We start from the raw sequence: 16844 nt of genomic DNA on the forward strand, positions 1-16844 counted from the left end.
GCAATCCTAACTCGATGGATTCAATTCAACCATCAAAACCACTCAGACCAGCCCTTTCCCCCTGAAACCATATTGTTATGCGCTGGTAATTCAGAAATGACTTAATTTTCAAGTTAAGTGGGCTACTTAAGGAATGCTTCTTCCAGTTTCACACGTCCAGTGAGTCTCCATGGCTGAGAGGGGATTCGAACCCAGGCCTCCCGAGTCCTAGTCCATCACCCTGCCCACTAGACCGCACTGGGTACCCCTCCCTGACCTAGGACCTCCCTGTTGTTTTGGACTGAAAGATGCCTCTCCATGTGAAATAACAACTGGGTCCGCAATTAAGAAGAAGGTGGAAACCAGGCGTGATGGGTGGAGAATTGCATTTGGAGTGTGGAAATAATTTTCTTGGATGAAGGGAACCATTTAAACATGTCAACACCCTTTCGGAGGGACCCTCCCACCCCAGGAGGCCAAGCTTGGACCACTTTAGACGGAGCTGCTCTTCCAGAAGGGAGCATCTGCTCTTTCTCAGAAGCCTCCCCTTGCTTTAGCCCACCAGCCCAGACTGTTGGCCGTTTTTCAGGCAAACACACCTCCGAAAGGACGCATCTTATTCTCTGAACTGCTCTTCTCTGCCTCTTCTTTTAACTCGCCAAGTACCCCCCACAGGGCATCTGCAGGCGGTGCCGATTATATTTATCTCAGCATTGTGGCAACCTCACCTCCTCCGGAGGTTTGGCAGCTTCTTTGCTCCTCATCTGCCAACCCCAACGGGCTCATCTGGTTGAACGCACTGAGACATCCGTGCTTCGTATCGGTAGCATCCAAGGCCCCAGTATACCTCCATATCATAAAACTACAAAGAGAAGAATCAAAACACCAAAGTACAGTGGTGCCTCGCAAGATGAGGTTAATGCGTTTCACAAAGCTGTCAAGCGATTTCATCGTTAAGCGAAACGCGATTTTCCATTGAAATGCATTGAAACCCTGATAATCCGTTCCAATGGGAACGGATTGCCATTGTAAAGCGAAAATCGCCGTAGGAAACATCGTTAAGCGAAATGCGTTTCCCAAGCGAACACAGCCGTCTAACGAAACAGCGACCGTTCAAATGCCTGTTTAGCAAAGCGAACCCGAGCTGTCAAAACCATCGTAAAGCTAAACACAGGGACCCGAAAATTAACCGTCTTGTGAGGCAAGGTCCCCACTATTGTAGAGTGAAAATCCCCCATAGGAAACATCGTTAAATGGAGCGCAAGATCGCTCCAGAAAACTAATCGTTAAGCGAATTCATCGTTAAACAAAGCAATCGTCTAGCGAGGCACCACTGTACTCCTGCATTCTGTTGCTACTGTACTATGATGAGCACCAAGGCATGAATGTTCTTCCACACCCTTGCATTACTAGTTGTAGCGCCGGCAGCACTAAGGAGGCTAAGACAGAGCCTTATACTGTTACTAAGCCCAGGAGCAACGACTCCCAACTGGCTGCAACTCCCCTGCACAGGTTTAGCAAGGATTTTCTTCTGCTCTTCTTTGGGAATCCTAGTGGTTGACCTTGATCCTTCTGCAGGCCAGTCCAGGATTTGTCACAAAGTCCCAGCCTCTGTCCAGTTACTACTAGTAACACAATCACTACACTGCCTGAGATAAAAATCCCTTACAAAGCAATCTGCAAACTCTAAAACAATTAACGGCATCTCTGTGAAGATTCTCCGTCCTCCAGGTCAGGTTCTCTGGAAGTTGAGTCATGGCAACTGGACTACTTTCTTGTTAGGTTGAAACGTTTCTCTCCACATCCAAGCAGCTTCTTTGGTCTGAGGAGAGTTGGTAGGAGACTCCCGGATAGATCCTCCACGTTGGTTTCACTCCCCCTTCGTCTAGCAAAACGTTTCAACCGAACGAGAAAGAAGTCCAGTTGCCAGGACTCAACTTCCACTGAATGACATCACATTATCAGTTGCTATGCTCTGCTTCATCAGAACAAACCAAGGCTAAAAACAAACCACGTTGTTAATAGAGAAGAAAAAGCAAGGGAATGCAGTGGAAAATGTCACCGCACTAACCAAGACAAAGGGGAATGTCGTAGGGACAGAGAGAAAAAAGAGGGACAACAAATAAGGAGAAAGGAAAAAAACCTCTGCATCTAGAAAATCTCTGGGGCTGCAATTTTACAATGATGCAATTTGGGATGAGTCTCTCTCTCTCTCTCTCTCTCTCTCTCTCTCACACACACACACACACACACACACACACACACACACACACACACACACACACACACACACACACACACACACACACACACACACACACACACACACACACACACACTTTTCGCTTGAAACAGGCACGGCTGGAACTGTCCTGTCCATCTTAGCAAAAATCTGGACCAGTAAGGTGGTTGGTATAATTAGCGTAAATTGTGCCGACGCTCATAAATGATTCAAAAAATGCATTTGTTTTCATTCCTGAGACCTCTGTTGAAATGACAGGAACCTGCCAGCTCTGAAGGGAAACTGGAAAGAACGGTGTGTGTGTGTGTGTGTGTGTGTAGATGCCATTTCTATTCTATTCCACCTCCAGTGAACTCAAGAATTCATGAATAATTCACTTCGTCCCCTTATCCTCCTCCTCCCAACAACCCCACGAGGTGGGGTAGGCAGGCAGGCAGTGTCAGCACGGGTTCAAGGTCAAACGGCGAGTGCCATCCGCCAGTGGGGACTTGAATTCGAGTCTCCCAAATCACAGTTCAACCCTTCAACTGTTCTACCAAGACAGGATCCAGAAGAGGGGGGGGAAGGGCACCGTTCACAAATATTAGTAGCCAAAACCTACTAACAGTGTTTTCAAATCTTCAAGCATTTTGTGCAACTCTGGGTCTGATGGTCCTGCGCCAACATTTTGCAAACAGCTATATTTTATGTAATTTGAATAACAGGTAGTGGGAAGAGAGAGAGAGAGAGAGAGAGAGAGAGAGAGAGAGAGAGAGAGAGAGAGAGCTAGGAGGAAAGCATTTGGCCTCAATCCCACACCTCTTTGCTTTACTTCAGTTTCGGTCCACCCCCCTAAAATCATCAAAGCTCCCACATGTACAGGGGAATGCTTGATTGCAGTTTAAGATTTTATGACAAGAAGCTAATACCCAGCAAATGCAAAAACGCTGATCAGGCTGATTAAGGAAGATCCTGGCCGGCTACGTTAATTGCACGGGGCTCCAAGCCTCCTGCATTCTGCCGAAGCGCTCAGCAGCGCATCATGGCTGTGGAGCGTCAGCGTGGTGGGAAGAAAATAAACTGTTCCAACTTCACACAAATCACAAAGATGGCTTTCGTTTTAATAAAACATACCACATGCAACATTAATGGTAATGAAAGGGGTCCAGTGATGTAATCAGCAGGAATCACACAATGCCATGCGCACACATGCATGCATCCACATGCGCGCGCGCACACACACAGAGAGAGAGAGAGAACATTAAAGAAAACTTTAAGACAGCTGCAGATTTATCACTGGTGTGAAGTCCACTGCAAACAAAACAGCAGCAAAAACATAATTCATCCTACAGAATGGTTAAAGACGCACACAGATGCATGTATGCAGGCATTCACATACACAGAAATGCACTGCCAGTGGTGTAGAGGTAAACCTCAAAGAGTGGGGGGGTCACTATGATATTTCCCACAGCCAGCTCTTTCTAGGAAAGGTCCAAAACAACAATAACAACAACGATAACAACAACCAAGCATCTGAACCTATCCATATCAACAAAGGAGGAACAGGTATTTTGTAAAGTTGACGGCTCTTAATGGTCCATTCAAAACCAACCATCCTCAGTCTTCCAAAGAACAGGGGCGACAACATCCTGTTTCTGCCAAAAAAAAAACAACAACGTGTTCCTCTCCCCCTTACAGTGAGGATCATAGCTAAGCATGGGGAGCCCGGGGTTGAGGGGGTGTCAGAGGGTGTCATAACCCCTGCTAACCAAATGTTCTGTGGCTTTGACCGTGGGAGGCCTGGCTCTCCCACGCCACCGGGCACACGTCTCACAGCTCTTCTACACTTTTCCTAACAGGGCTGCTGGCCCGACAAGCCGTGTAAGCATATTCAGGGGCATGCGGTTGCCGGCATCTAGAACTTCGTCCTGAATCCATGCAGGTTTGGGTGACTTCTGAATGGGGAGGGGGGGCATGAGAGAAAGGCCGCGATGGCCCATTAACCTCAACAGCAGCACTTTCAGTAAATAAATAAATGATGAAGGCAAGAATAAATACAATAAAAGTCCATTCTAACCACCAGATCCTGTTCCTCTCTGACCCACCCAAGGTATGAGCACCATCCTACCTCCGGCTTCTCACTCTCAGCATGCAAATATCTGTACGGCGGCCGACTTGTTGAATTATTCAGCAGAGGCTCCTGCTTATTTCGGATTAAGTGAAAACTAACTACTAAATGGTTTCTGAACTCCTTCGCAACCTGGGGGGGGGGGGCTGGAGTGAACATCCTTAATAATCGTCTGGGCCCGTCAGCCACTGGATTAAAACTAACACATGGAAAAACCTGAAGGTGAAAGGATAGAAGGAAAGAAAATGCACAGGATAATTCAGGAAAAATTGAAAAGGAAAGCTTGAGATAAAACAAAAGTATTGTGTTTTTTCCCCCTCTTCGTCAGAACACTGTTTTTTTTCCCTACTTAGTTCATTGATGGAGAGCCTCCATTTCAATTAACATTGCCATCTCGGTACATAAAACACCTTGGCAAATATATTCCACACTCGACTATTTCATTAACGTCCATAAATTTATACCAAATTAATTGCATCAAAGAAATGAGTGTTTCCCCCTCCCCCTCCCATTCAACCTCGTCTTTTCATTGGCTACTTAATGAACATCCTGAACGAGAAGCATTTCTTTCCTAATTGGCAACTTTAGGCACAGCAAAGCTGGGTTTTCGAAAGGTGCCAATAGGCCACTAATAAATGCTACCAAAGGCAAAGAGAGAGACAGTGTGTGTCATTCCAACAGATTGTCTTCCATTTTCCTTTCAAAAGGGCAGGAAGAATGGGTGGTGTGTTTGCTAATATTCCGAGGGCATGGCAGAAGAGAGAAATTGGTCCAGAAAACAGAAATGAACCGCTCAAAAGGTTTCCAGGAAGTCTGTCCCGGATGGAGAGCCTGAGGGCTGCAAGAACTGGCATTCCATGGTATTATGTCCCCAAATTTAGGGTATATATCAGGAAAAAAAAACTTCTTAACTGTAAGAGCAGTACGACAGTGGAACCCATGACCTCAGGGGGAAGGTGGTGAGCATTCCAATGCTGGAAACATTCAAAAGAAAATGGGACCATCCTCTGTTAGATCTGCTTTGATTTGGATCCCTGCCTTGAGCAGGGGGGTGGGCTCAGAAGCCCCTTCCAACTCCTTGATTCTAGGATTCTGTGACTCTACGAAGCCTGGAGGACTAATTCCAATTTTCATTCCGGCTCGTGGGGACCCATTAACATCAATGAGGCTTAGGTTATTCTCAGCCAAGAAGTGAGATTCGTTTCAACGGATCTACTTATGCTTGGGATTCAATTGGATTAGCCCGGAAGGCATGGTGGCAAAGAGCCACGGACAGCACCCATCCTGAACGGGGCTGACCCGGGACCTTCTGCAGCCTGAGGCAGAGACAGAGATGGGACTCCTGCCCTGCTACATAGAGAGATGCCAACCAGGCCAACAGGACAGGAGTTTCCACCCCTTTGCTGAGATATTATTGTTCTACCTTATTCCAGATACAGTCAAACTCCTGGATGAATGAAGTTCTGTCCTTCAGGGGTAGACCCAGGGATTTGGAGAAAAACCATTCAGGGGGAGGGGGGCTATCGCCACTGCCACCCCCCCCTGCATCTGATGCCTGAAGCAGCTGCCCCACTTTGTCCGATGATACAGACAACCCTGTGCAATTTCTCTAGTGCCTCTTTTAGACCCAACGTGACTTCCCGGCATAGCATGGGTTCCCAAAATGAGTTTTGCATCACACAGGGAGGAACGTGACCCTCTGGATCCTAGCGCCACCGTCGGCACACCCCGCTCCCCATCTGATTACAGAAAAACCATAAAGTATGAGTGAATGGGACTTACCACCAGCGAAAGGGGCCTCTTCCACGAAACCACTCCGATCAGACCCGAGAGCAGCACCTGGAATGAAGTCAGCATGGTTAGCAACGAAGGCTTGATCCTAAACTCATCCAGATTCACCATAAGCTTTGGTTTGAAGCACATGGGCATTTTCACAATGGTTCCAGAAGGAAGGAAGGAAGGAAGGAAGGAAGGAAGGAAGGAAGGAAGGAAGGAAGGAAGGAAGGAAGGAAGGAAGGAAGGAAGGAAGGAAGGAAGGAAGGTTCTTTATTTTATTTACTTCATTGTGATGTGCTATCCTGGGCAGTTAACAGATGAACAGAGCGAAGACAAAACAACAGTGAGATCGTGAAATAAACAGAGCAAATGGAACAAACTGAACCAGCTGTCAGATGAAGACAGTGCAAGAAAGTGTGGAAAGAAGCAATGGCCACACAGCGAGGGCTTGGAGACCCACACAACCGCCTTCTCCAGTGGGACTACAAGCCCCATCACCCCCACCAGGAACTTTTTTTCAGTTTCCTCGGACCTCTCAAAAATTGTTAGTGAAGGGGTCCCCCGTTCTGGCAGCAGCTACTTAAGAAAACAAACAGGTCATCTGACATCCTGCCTTCAGCCAATGTCAATGTCCCTGAATATCTGAATGTTCCCAACCTCTTTCCCCAGATTTCCCCAGGGCCTAACGAAGGGGAAAACTCCAGCCTGGCAGATGGAGCATTTAAACGGTCACCCTGAAGGCCAGCACCCGAGGTTTAAAAAAAAAGGAATAAGCTGCATCCGCCTGGACGTAGTTTGTGCCACTGCAGTGGCGCTGCATCTCATGCGCGAGCTATCCCATATCACTGAAACATTTACCGCATTAATGCAGATTTCTGGATGACAGCCAAGCCGGAAAAGTGCAGAGAATTTCTCTTTGCAGTTAATTAAATTTGCTCACACCGCTCGGAGAGCCTATTATTACTGTTACGATAACTGTCCCAGAGTTGCTAATCCTGTAAAGCAGCACTGCTCTCAGGAAGGTGAAATGACAGGGTATGGAGAGTTCAAGAGAAGGCCGGGCAGCAACATACTCTCAATTAAATAAGGGCTTCGGAGAAGAGCATAAGGTCATATGGAGAAAGGAACCGGTGCAAGATCAGCAGGGACCGGGCGGTCGTCGCAAATCATGCAGATGGCGATGACTATGGCCTGCGCATATCTGCACAGGTGGAGATGCGCCTGCTCATTTCTCCTCCATGCTACTCCTCATTTCTTCAGTTTGTTTAGGCCACTTTTTGCATCGGCTTATGATATATTTTTTCCCCTCCTTACACAGAGTCGGTTACACAAATATTCTTTTGGATTTCCACCTTTCCCCCCTCCACTTTACACTTTCTGGACATACAGTTCCCATCATTTCCAACCCACTGGACTTGCTGTCAGGGGATGATAGGAACTGTAATCCAACAGCTCCTGAGGGCGGAAAGCTGGGGAAGGCTGGCCAGCAACTGTGTGGGGAATGATCAACGCTTACCGAAACAGGGTCTAGCCTGGTCCTGTTGACAATTAAAATGAATTGCAATATATGCCATATTTTTCCATGTATAAGACTATCCTTTTGCCTAAAATCTTTAGGCTAAAAATTGAAGATCGTCTTATATACAGAAGTAAGCTGAGGAGAGAACAAGACAAGTGGAGGGGAAAGCAGTGGTCAAAGCGATCCTGCAGCGCTTTGATCCCTTTCCCCTTACACTTGCTAAGCCCCACTTAGATTTCTTAATTTTGATTAGAAAAGTGCGGGTGTCTTATACATGGGGGCGTCTTATAAACAGAAAAATACATTCCCTCTTTCACGGATCAAGGTTCTAGTCCTCCTCGAGCCATGAAAAAATCTGTTAAGACTGTTAAGAAAATGGAAGCATTCTCTCTTTCTCCCCCTCTCTCACACGTGTGCAGATGTGCTAATTCCATTCTGCAAATTTTTGTTTTGCTAAATTCAACGCTCCCACCCCACCACTGTTCTTGGTTGAGACAAACACCCAACCTGATTCTTCAGTGATCTTAACACAAATGTTCAAGTGATATGAAACATTTCCTCCAAGACTACTCTTTGACAGGAAAACACCCCTATCCAGAATAATTAATAAAATGACCAGGGCATCTAAGCTTTCAAGCGTGTCCAGCAATGAGGCAAAGGATGGCATTCGGGAATTAATGGCCTTTAGTGTCTCTGCTGACAGCAATTATGGCCCAGAAATGGCGGTCTCTGGGGACCAAGATCGGAGACCCCTCTGGCAGCCTCTTCAAACAGCCTCGTGGAAAAACAACACTTAAATTTCCACTTCCAGACCGACACCCAGTCAGGCTCCTGAGGCTTTCTCTTAACCCTAAGGCCATCCATCACTTACTGCACTCAAGTTTCTGACGGTTCCTGAGAAATATCGGCTTCCTGGCTGAGGGCACCAGAGGTACATTTAGCTGTTCTGAGCCTGGAAATGGAAACTCTGGGCTTAAGCACGTCCCCCAGAAAAGAAAGGTTTAATGAGCACTGGCATCTTCAGGCTTGCTATTATGAATGATTCTTAAAATCTGTTGTTTAGTTGTTAAGTCGTGTCTGACTCTGAGTGACCCCGTGGACCGGAGGACGCCAGGCCCTCCTGTCTTCCATTGCCTCTTAAAATCTACTCATTAACAAAAATTCTCCAGGAAGATGACAAAAAGCTTAAAGAACTGAGACTCGGGGCATTTTTCCGCCGCGACAGCCTGTCTGTTCTGTTGCCGTCAGATCACCAAATGGGGGTTTATGAGATTAAGGTTCTAGTCCTCCTTGAGCAATGAAAAAAATCACCAGGTGCCCTTACCTTAATTACTGGCTTTCTTTACTTAGCCTGCATTCAAACACAGGAAGCCTATGGCTGTGGAAATCCTGGGAATTTCTACTCAGGAGTAACCCATTCACCCCACCACGAACAGCCATAGTATTGGGGAAGGCCCCCTGCCCTGGACGGAAAATGGGGGCAGAACCTGGTAAAGTTTCCCAGGTGAAATCCCGGGATTTGTTCAGGGAAGGAGCGTGGCAAGTGTCCATGCTACAGACTCTCCCTCGGATTCCCCTCCTTTAGACATGAGCCCGGCAGGTTGAGGGACAGCCTGGAGTATTTGGCACAAGCTTCCGTGAGCGCAGAAAATGTTCCGAGACCAAGACCCCTGGCCTAACGGATAACCTTTCCTTTGCAGCCGGGGCCAGCAGAGGGCAATGCTCTGGAAATGATCTCCAGGTTTGGAGGAGACCTGTGTGCAAATCCTGCAGAGACAAAATTTCCCTCTCTCACACACCTCCTTCCGCTAGGGATTTTTGCCAGCAACTTTTCAAATCTCGGCCATGTTTCTTGTTCTCTGTCATTCACAACTCTCCTTTAACCCCCACCTCACACACACACACACACAAACCTCACTGACAAGGCACTTTTACAAGGTGCCAACTGCTCAGCTGCTGCCTGCATTTCCAAGCACTGCAACAACAGCGAGGGGCAGATGTGGGGGGGGCAATACAGTCTTTTGTCATCATTGCAAACACTTTGGAAGCCCATTTTGCATCAACCGCTGCGGACAAAAGATGGTTTGCTCTCCTCCGCATTCCCTTCCTTCTTGTGTTCTTTTGATACCAGACCCAAAATAGAGACCTCCCACACATACACACACGTACACACACAATAGAATTTTTTCCAGACCATTAATTCCGCTAGGAGCATATTAGATTTAATGAACAAAGCTATCAGAGTTCAGTTTCACAAACACATTTCCAGTATGGGAAGAACTCGCGGCTGATGCCAATGCAGGAGAAATTAGCACAAACCACCTGCGGGTTTGCGCACACATGCATATATGTACCTATATGGCTGCATGGGTGTCCCCTTCCAGCTTAGAGACTGCAATGATTTCTCCCTGGGCAGTTGCTCCCAGAATCCCGAAACCAGCATGGGAAGCAGCCACAATGAACAGACATCTCCGGGAGTTATAATACAAACAACGAAGGAACAAACACACTGTAGATTAGTGGATTTCACTGTCATCCAGGTTCTATTAACGCTGCTTTAGCTAGTCAAAATAAGTGCCATAGAATGCTACATTTCAAGAGAAGCCACATGGAATATGTTTGGTTTAGGACTCGAGGGCTCTCCATCAAAGAGTCCTCTGCCACCTCACAGGACCACCTTGCTCTGTCTAATGGCAGGACCGGCCCTTCCAAAGGGCAGTCAAAGATGTGAATCTTACCGTCACTGGCTCTCTGCAAGAACAACAGATAAGGTCTGAGTTCCTTCTTTCTCCTCAAGGGAGATTTTCCCCCCTTTCTCCTAATAGTGTAAGAGTTTTTTTCCCCTCCATCAGGATTCTCATGGAAAATCTTGAGACATTCCTCTGAGAAGATTTTTTTTTTTGGTAATTTTTTTTAATGGAAGAAACATTAAGCTGTGCAGGATTGTTGCAATTCCTGTGCAGCATAACACTTTTCCTGTTCAGGATAGACCCAAAAAGGGCAGAGGAAACATTCAGCTGCATAATTCCTGTGCAGGATGACATCTTTTCTGCATAGGATTCTACCTAAACAGTATTATACTGTGCAGGATATTGCAAGAAAAGAAAAGTAGTAGGGGGTGCAAGACTGGGGTTTATTTCTTGCTTTAAATTCCAAGTGTTACATACTGGTTTGTCTTTCCTTCCTCTACTCTCCTTCTCTCCCCACTGCTTAAAGCTGAAGTGTAGCAGTAAGTTACATCAAGCATCTTCCAAACCATCAGCTGAAATAAAACACCCACACCATTGATCATCACCATTCTCTGGAACCCTAACAATGCTTAAGGCCTTTCTCTCCCAAAAAGTCCACCCGAACAGAGGACTATCTGAGTGTGCCCAGAACATGATTAAGTGGTAGGTCGTTAAAACAACAACAACAGGTTGTTAAAACAACAACAACAACAACCCTGGGAATATGATACCCATTTTACAGGAAGGGAACATGGTAGCTAGCCAGGAGGTGATGGGATCTGCGCATACGTCTCCCAAATCCCACTGGAAACCAGCTATCCGCCATATATTCCTTACGAGATTCCTACGCTCACAGATCGCACCCCCAGCTTCTGTCTTTCTATGCCAAAATTGAAACAAAGGAACAACTCTTGAAACCAGGAAGAAACGTCTCATTGCAATCAGCGCTAAAGCGACCTCCTTCCTACAATCGGTGGCCTATAATTAGAACTCATCAGCCTTGCCACACACAACGAGTCTCGTCATGCACACCCTTCAGACCGGCTGCTGCTTCCTTAAAAATGGTGCTCAGGAAGAATCTTTGAGAAAAAGCAACAGTTCGAGTTCAAATACTGTACACATTTTTTTTAAAAGCAAGCTCCGCCGTTACGAGACACTTCCCTTTTATACTGGGAGATCTGTATTTTAAAAAAAGTTATTACTTAAATAAAACAAGTCTTTGGAATCCAGATGTTCCCATCAGTACAACTCTTCTTCCGAAGAATTCTAGCATGGCTGCCTTCTTAGGGCACAAACTAGACATTCCAGAAAACCCCTTGTCAAAAACCCAGCATTTATTTGTTCAGGTTGCAGGGACAAGATTCACACTTGTGAGGGCAAATCTCTGTTTAAATCCTGATGGACAATCACAAAACGACGCAAGATCACTTCCACGCTACAGAGGTGTGAAATGCTCCTGCTGTGATGATCAGACATTCTCGGTGCTTAACGAATTCCCTCTTCTAACGATGGGCGAGGTATAACAGACAGTTGGTCATCAGAACTCCTCATCCTCCCATCCTTCCTTCCTGGTGGTTTCACATTTTGATGCCCCTTTTGCAGGGATCCTTCTGCTTCTCCTGACTTCTTAAACATTAATCCATTCCTCTCCTAAACCCCTTGCTTTGCTCCCTTCTGCCTAACCTGCTCCTCTTTCGGAGGAGTGAAGCAAGAGCAACCAGGCATGACTCTTCCCACTCTACCCTCTGTGATGTCACAGAGGTCCAGCCAACCAGACGCTTTGCTATTCCTAACCACTACATCCTTAATGCGGGCATAGGGTAAGCTTTAGGAGCCACGAGGCAATTTTTCGCCCCATCACACCCTACATTACTCAGGAAAAAAAAAACGAAAGCAGAAGAGTTCAGTTGCCCATTACAGGTTTGGTAAATAAATAAATAAAAATATTTTTCTACACTATTCAAGGGATGGAGTTTTAGAGTAGAATCACTGTTCTTGTTTTAAAGGAAAATCTTTTTTCATAAATGTCTTCCCCAACAGAGAGGTATCTAGGGTTACACATGTACTGTAGATGCAATGATGTACCTCAACCACAACATCTTACAAATCAGTGAGTGTTTTTGCTCCTTCTTCTAGATCTACTTCTTACCACAAAATATTACAATCCAGTTATGGCTTCATTAAGAACTATAGTCATTCATGATTAAAATGAAAGGTTTTGGTAGGTATTCTGTAATTTTAAGTACAAGAAAACCCAATAGCTAGCAACGTTTAAATGTTCCGCAACAGGTCAACTTGGCTTCCAAGATAATTTTCTAGTTTACAAAGAAAATTTGTATTTACGGAGAAATAAGTAAAATCTACATGGACAACCTGATGAAATAGCTTTTCAGAATGCCAAACGACCAAGCTTAAATCTTTTCTTTTTAAAAAAAAAAATTGGAGGACAAAAGGCAAAAAAAAAAGGCAAGCGAGAACAATCCCTCCGGATGAGATGGAAATCGCCAGACAGTTTAGAAATAAAATCAAGACACTCCTGAAACTTAAGCTGTTTTATCTTGGGGTTGAAGTACTCTTTCAAGGGACGGAGGAGATCGCAGGAGAGCAAAAACAACAACAACAACAACAACAACCCTCTTTTAAGGATTGAACAACAGTACCTGTTGCAGATCCATGAAGTCAAGTGTCTCGGAAAACTTTCACAAACAATATACAAAAGATTTTCAAAGCCATTTGGTTGGTTTCAAGCTTGGAGGCTGGCAAGAAACCATCTCTTGTTCCTCCTTCCAGGTAAGTAATGATAGGGTGCGTCATTTTTAATCAGAACTCGCACACCTGAGAACGTCCAAACAACCACTGCATCTGATTGCGGCAGCTTTCCTGGGCGGTTTTCTGAAAGTCAATTAACCTTGCTGTGAAGCAGGGACTAAATTTTTCCTTGATGATGCGCACAGAGAACATAAATGTGTAAGAAGGAAAAAGGCTAAGCTCTTCCTTCCACTGGCCCCAGGCAGCATAACCAGTTTCTTCTGTGTCTGAATCTAGGAACTCAAAAGAGCAAAGGAGGACCTACGGATCTTTGAGGAGGTATTGATAAGGAACTGTCACTATAGCCCCCAAACACAAACCTTCCAACACTATGAAGGATGCCATCGGAAGAAATTCACTTAGGGATGACAGAGTCAAGACGCCAGAGCGCGACACCCTTACACAGGTGTCAAGTCTCCCCAAGACTGGATTTGCATACAAGCTTGGTAAGGTGTGAGCCAGCTATGGTGCGGTGGAGAGAGTGCCAGAGCAGGATTCTAGAGACCGGGGTTGAGATCCCCCGGGGGTGCACCTGCGATGACAGAACAGCCCCGTGGCCATCTAACATTGCACAAAGCATCTATGAGAGTCACCAGAAGCTGGAAGCAACTTGACAGCACACCACAATATTTGCAAGTAAGGTACAGTTTAGGGGCTCAGATTATGAACTTCTCAAAATATGTCCTCGTTATCATGTGTCGTCAAGTCAGTTCTGACTTACGGCAACCCCCTTTTCAGGGTTTTCTTGGTAGAGAATCTTCAGAAAGGGGTTTACCCTTCCATTTTTCCGGGATTGTGCACCCTGGCCAAGGCCACGCGGGCTGGCTCTACTCGCAAGAATCACAACGGAGGGAGGGGGGAATCCAACCCCCAACCTCTAGCTCTGTCGCCAGAGAGCTAAACCACAGAGTTATCCAGCCAGCTTATACATGCATACTAGTTTTAACTTTTACAAACATACTGGCATAGTGTCAGAATGTCTACATCTGGTTATGAGAATCTCCAAAACCACAACCATACACATACAGTATTAGCAATGCCGAGATTAGACGACACTTTGAGGGGGAAGGTCTTACCCTGGCCTGCTCAAAATTCACCGCTACACTCCTCAAAAGCAGCGAAGTTCTGAGTGACAGGCTTGGGGGTGTTCGACTTCTAAGGACCATCAAAGAACATGTCCGTCCCACCCACCCCCATCTGTCTTTCTATCTGCTTTTATCCTCCACAGGGAACGTGACTGATGCGATCCACGCAGATGCCGTCTCCACCTCGGGTGGCTCCTACCGATTGAGACACCGCGCATTAAAAGAACATCCCTCCAAATCGCCCTGCTTTGTTTCTCTAACACATAACATCAAAAACTCAATTCCACCCGGTTCTTCCAATTAATTCCCTATCCCTTAGCACCTTGATAAATTATGGCGGGAAATGAGCATATTAATATTGCAAACTGGGGCTCGGGCGGCCTAATCAATAAAGAGGCTAAACAGTATAAATATTCACTCTATCTTCTCTTGGAGGAGAAGGGTTTTAAAAAGAATTATCAAAGGTGGAGCAGAGAACATCAGGCTACTTCAAAGGGTGGGCGAGGGAGAAAGAAATGTGCGTGAACCCCCGGTTCTCTTCAAGTAGCTAAAGACACGTCAATTCACAGGCAGGATCTGCCCCATCAAAGCTGCCACTCCCTGGCATACCTTGCCCCACTGGATGTGGAAGGGCTGCTCCAGAACGTTTTTTAAGGGTCTCTATGTAGCAAATTAGGGACGTGGTGGCGCTGCAGGCTAAACCGCAGAAGCCTATGCTGCAGGGTCAGAAGACCAGCAGTCGTAAGATCGAATCCACGCGACGGAGTGAGCTCCCGTCACTTGTCCCAGCTCCCGCCAACCTAGCGGTTTGAAAGCATGCAAATGCAAGTAGATTAATAGGGACCACCTCGGTGGGAAGGTAACAGCGTTCCGTGTCTAAGTCGCACTGGCCATGTGACCACGGAAGATTGTCTTCGGACAAAAACGCTGGCTCTATGGCTTGGAAACGGGGATGAGCCCCCTAGAGTCCAACACGACTGGACAAAAATTGTCAAGGGGAACCTTTACCTTTATGTAGCAAATTAGGGTGAATCATTCTAACACCAGGGAGACAGCAGAGCACCTCTTAAACATTCTTGTTGCCCTCAAGTTGCATCTGACTCAGGGCAACCCTAATACAGTTTTCTAGGTATGTGAGATATTTAAGGCGTCGTTGAGCCATTATTACTCCAGTTCCAGCTAGATTCTACAGCCAAGCAGGGGTTTGAACCCAGGTCTCCTGAGCCCAAATCTGAAGACAGGTTTCTGTCATCTGCGGCATTCTGCTGCTGGTGAGAACAGCCAAAAAATTGGGGTGCAAATCTTTCATCCCAAGGCAATCAAGGCTGGTCAGTGGGTGCCAAGCAATGCTCTCAAATGAGGTTACGAGGTACAAGGCCAGCAGGGCTAGGGAGGGTTGGAGTGAGGACAGGGAAACCCAAGAGAACTGCTAGATAGCTCGGTGGTTTAGGCATCTGGCTGCAGAGCCAAAGGTTGGGAGTTCAATTCCCTACCGTGCCTTCTTGATGGGGCTGGATTCAGTGATCGAAAGGGTCCCTTCCAGCTCTGCAGATAAGATGGTTGTTGTTGCTGCTGTCATTGCTGTTAAATGTTGACAACAGGAAGGCTAACCTTCCCTACCATTATGGATCTCATCTTTAGACAGACAGACTGACAGACAAAAATAGTCATTATTATCCCAAATCTAGAGTCAAGATGTAGAATATGGACATTCCACCATTCATGCTAGCATCTGATCCTATGATCCTACCAGACTTTTACACTTTGAGCAATCATGCAAACAAAGCTTGTGTTTACCATCCAGGGACCAATCAGAAAGCAAAGCAGGCTAATTTGCAAATTACAGAAAGTGAGAAAGGCTCATACTATGACATTCAGACCCCCTTTAATGTTTTAGAAATCCCCTCTCCTCATCTTGTGATACATTTCCTTCTAGATGAACCTCTTAACTGATATTCAAATCTTGGAATGATTTGTTTTCCACACCTTTTCTATGTCAGAAATTATTGAGACTGAATACTGGAGGCACAATTTATAATAGGTTTAAAGACGACACAGAAACAGATTTCTTGTCACCTTTGCTACTCGAAAATCTACAAAGTCAAGGATCAGTCCATCTGGCTTAACTTTTCGCTTCTTCCTCATCCATGAAATGTTGCACTATCCAAGTCTGAAGAAGACGTTTTAGAAAACCTAAAAGCTCACCATATCGGTGACATTTTCAGCACACCGACGGTGGTACGACGCAACCCTAGATTTCGTTTCTGGTCCTGAATTGCATTGCCACTTTTAGTTGGTTTGCCTGGTTTTAAATCAAAAACACAATGGAGAACAGATCACAGAAACTTTTAACCTCACTTCCTCAGCAAACTAGTCAACCACCAAAACTTTGCCTCTGTTTTGTCTGCAAGCGGGATGACAACAGCGGGGCTGGTCACTCAGGCCTACCTTTGTAGTTTGTGTGTGTGTGTTGTAGTTATGTGTTTATACTTCATACAGCACAACAATTTTATTAATGAGAGTTTTTTTAAAAATATAATTTTAAAAAAATATTTTTTGTGGAAAAAAATTGAGTTACACTTTATTTTTTTTGAGATGG

At 45.7% G+C, this 16844-nt stretch overlaps 1 protein-coding gene across 3 annotated transcripts in view; it reads right to left on the reverse strand.

The window, feature by feature from the left end:
- The window catches only part of ENTREP2 (endosomal transmembrane epsin interactor 2), a 142282-nt gene that overhangs the window by 77980 nt on the left and 47458 nt on the right, over positions 1-16844 (reverse strand). For all 3 annotated transcript variants that reach the window (XM_072981539.2, XM_072981540.2, XM_072981541.2), the window contains exon 2: positions 6111-6167. In XM_072981539.2, coding sequence (XP_072837640.2) covers positions 6111-6167 — 57 coding nt within the window. The remainder of the gene's footprint in view (positions 1-6110; positions 6168-16844) is intronic.

This window comes from Pogona vitticeps, chromosome 12 (genome assembly GCF_051106095.1).
Source record: "Pogona vitticeps strain Pit_001003342236 chromosome 12, PviZW2.1, whole genome shotgun sequence".
In the NCBI taxonomy this organism is placed as follows: domain Eukaryota; kingdom Metazoa; phylum Chordata; class Lepidosauria; order Squamata; family Agamidae; genus Pogona; species Pogona vitticeps.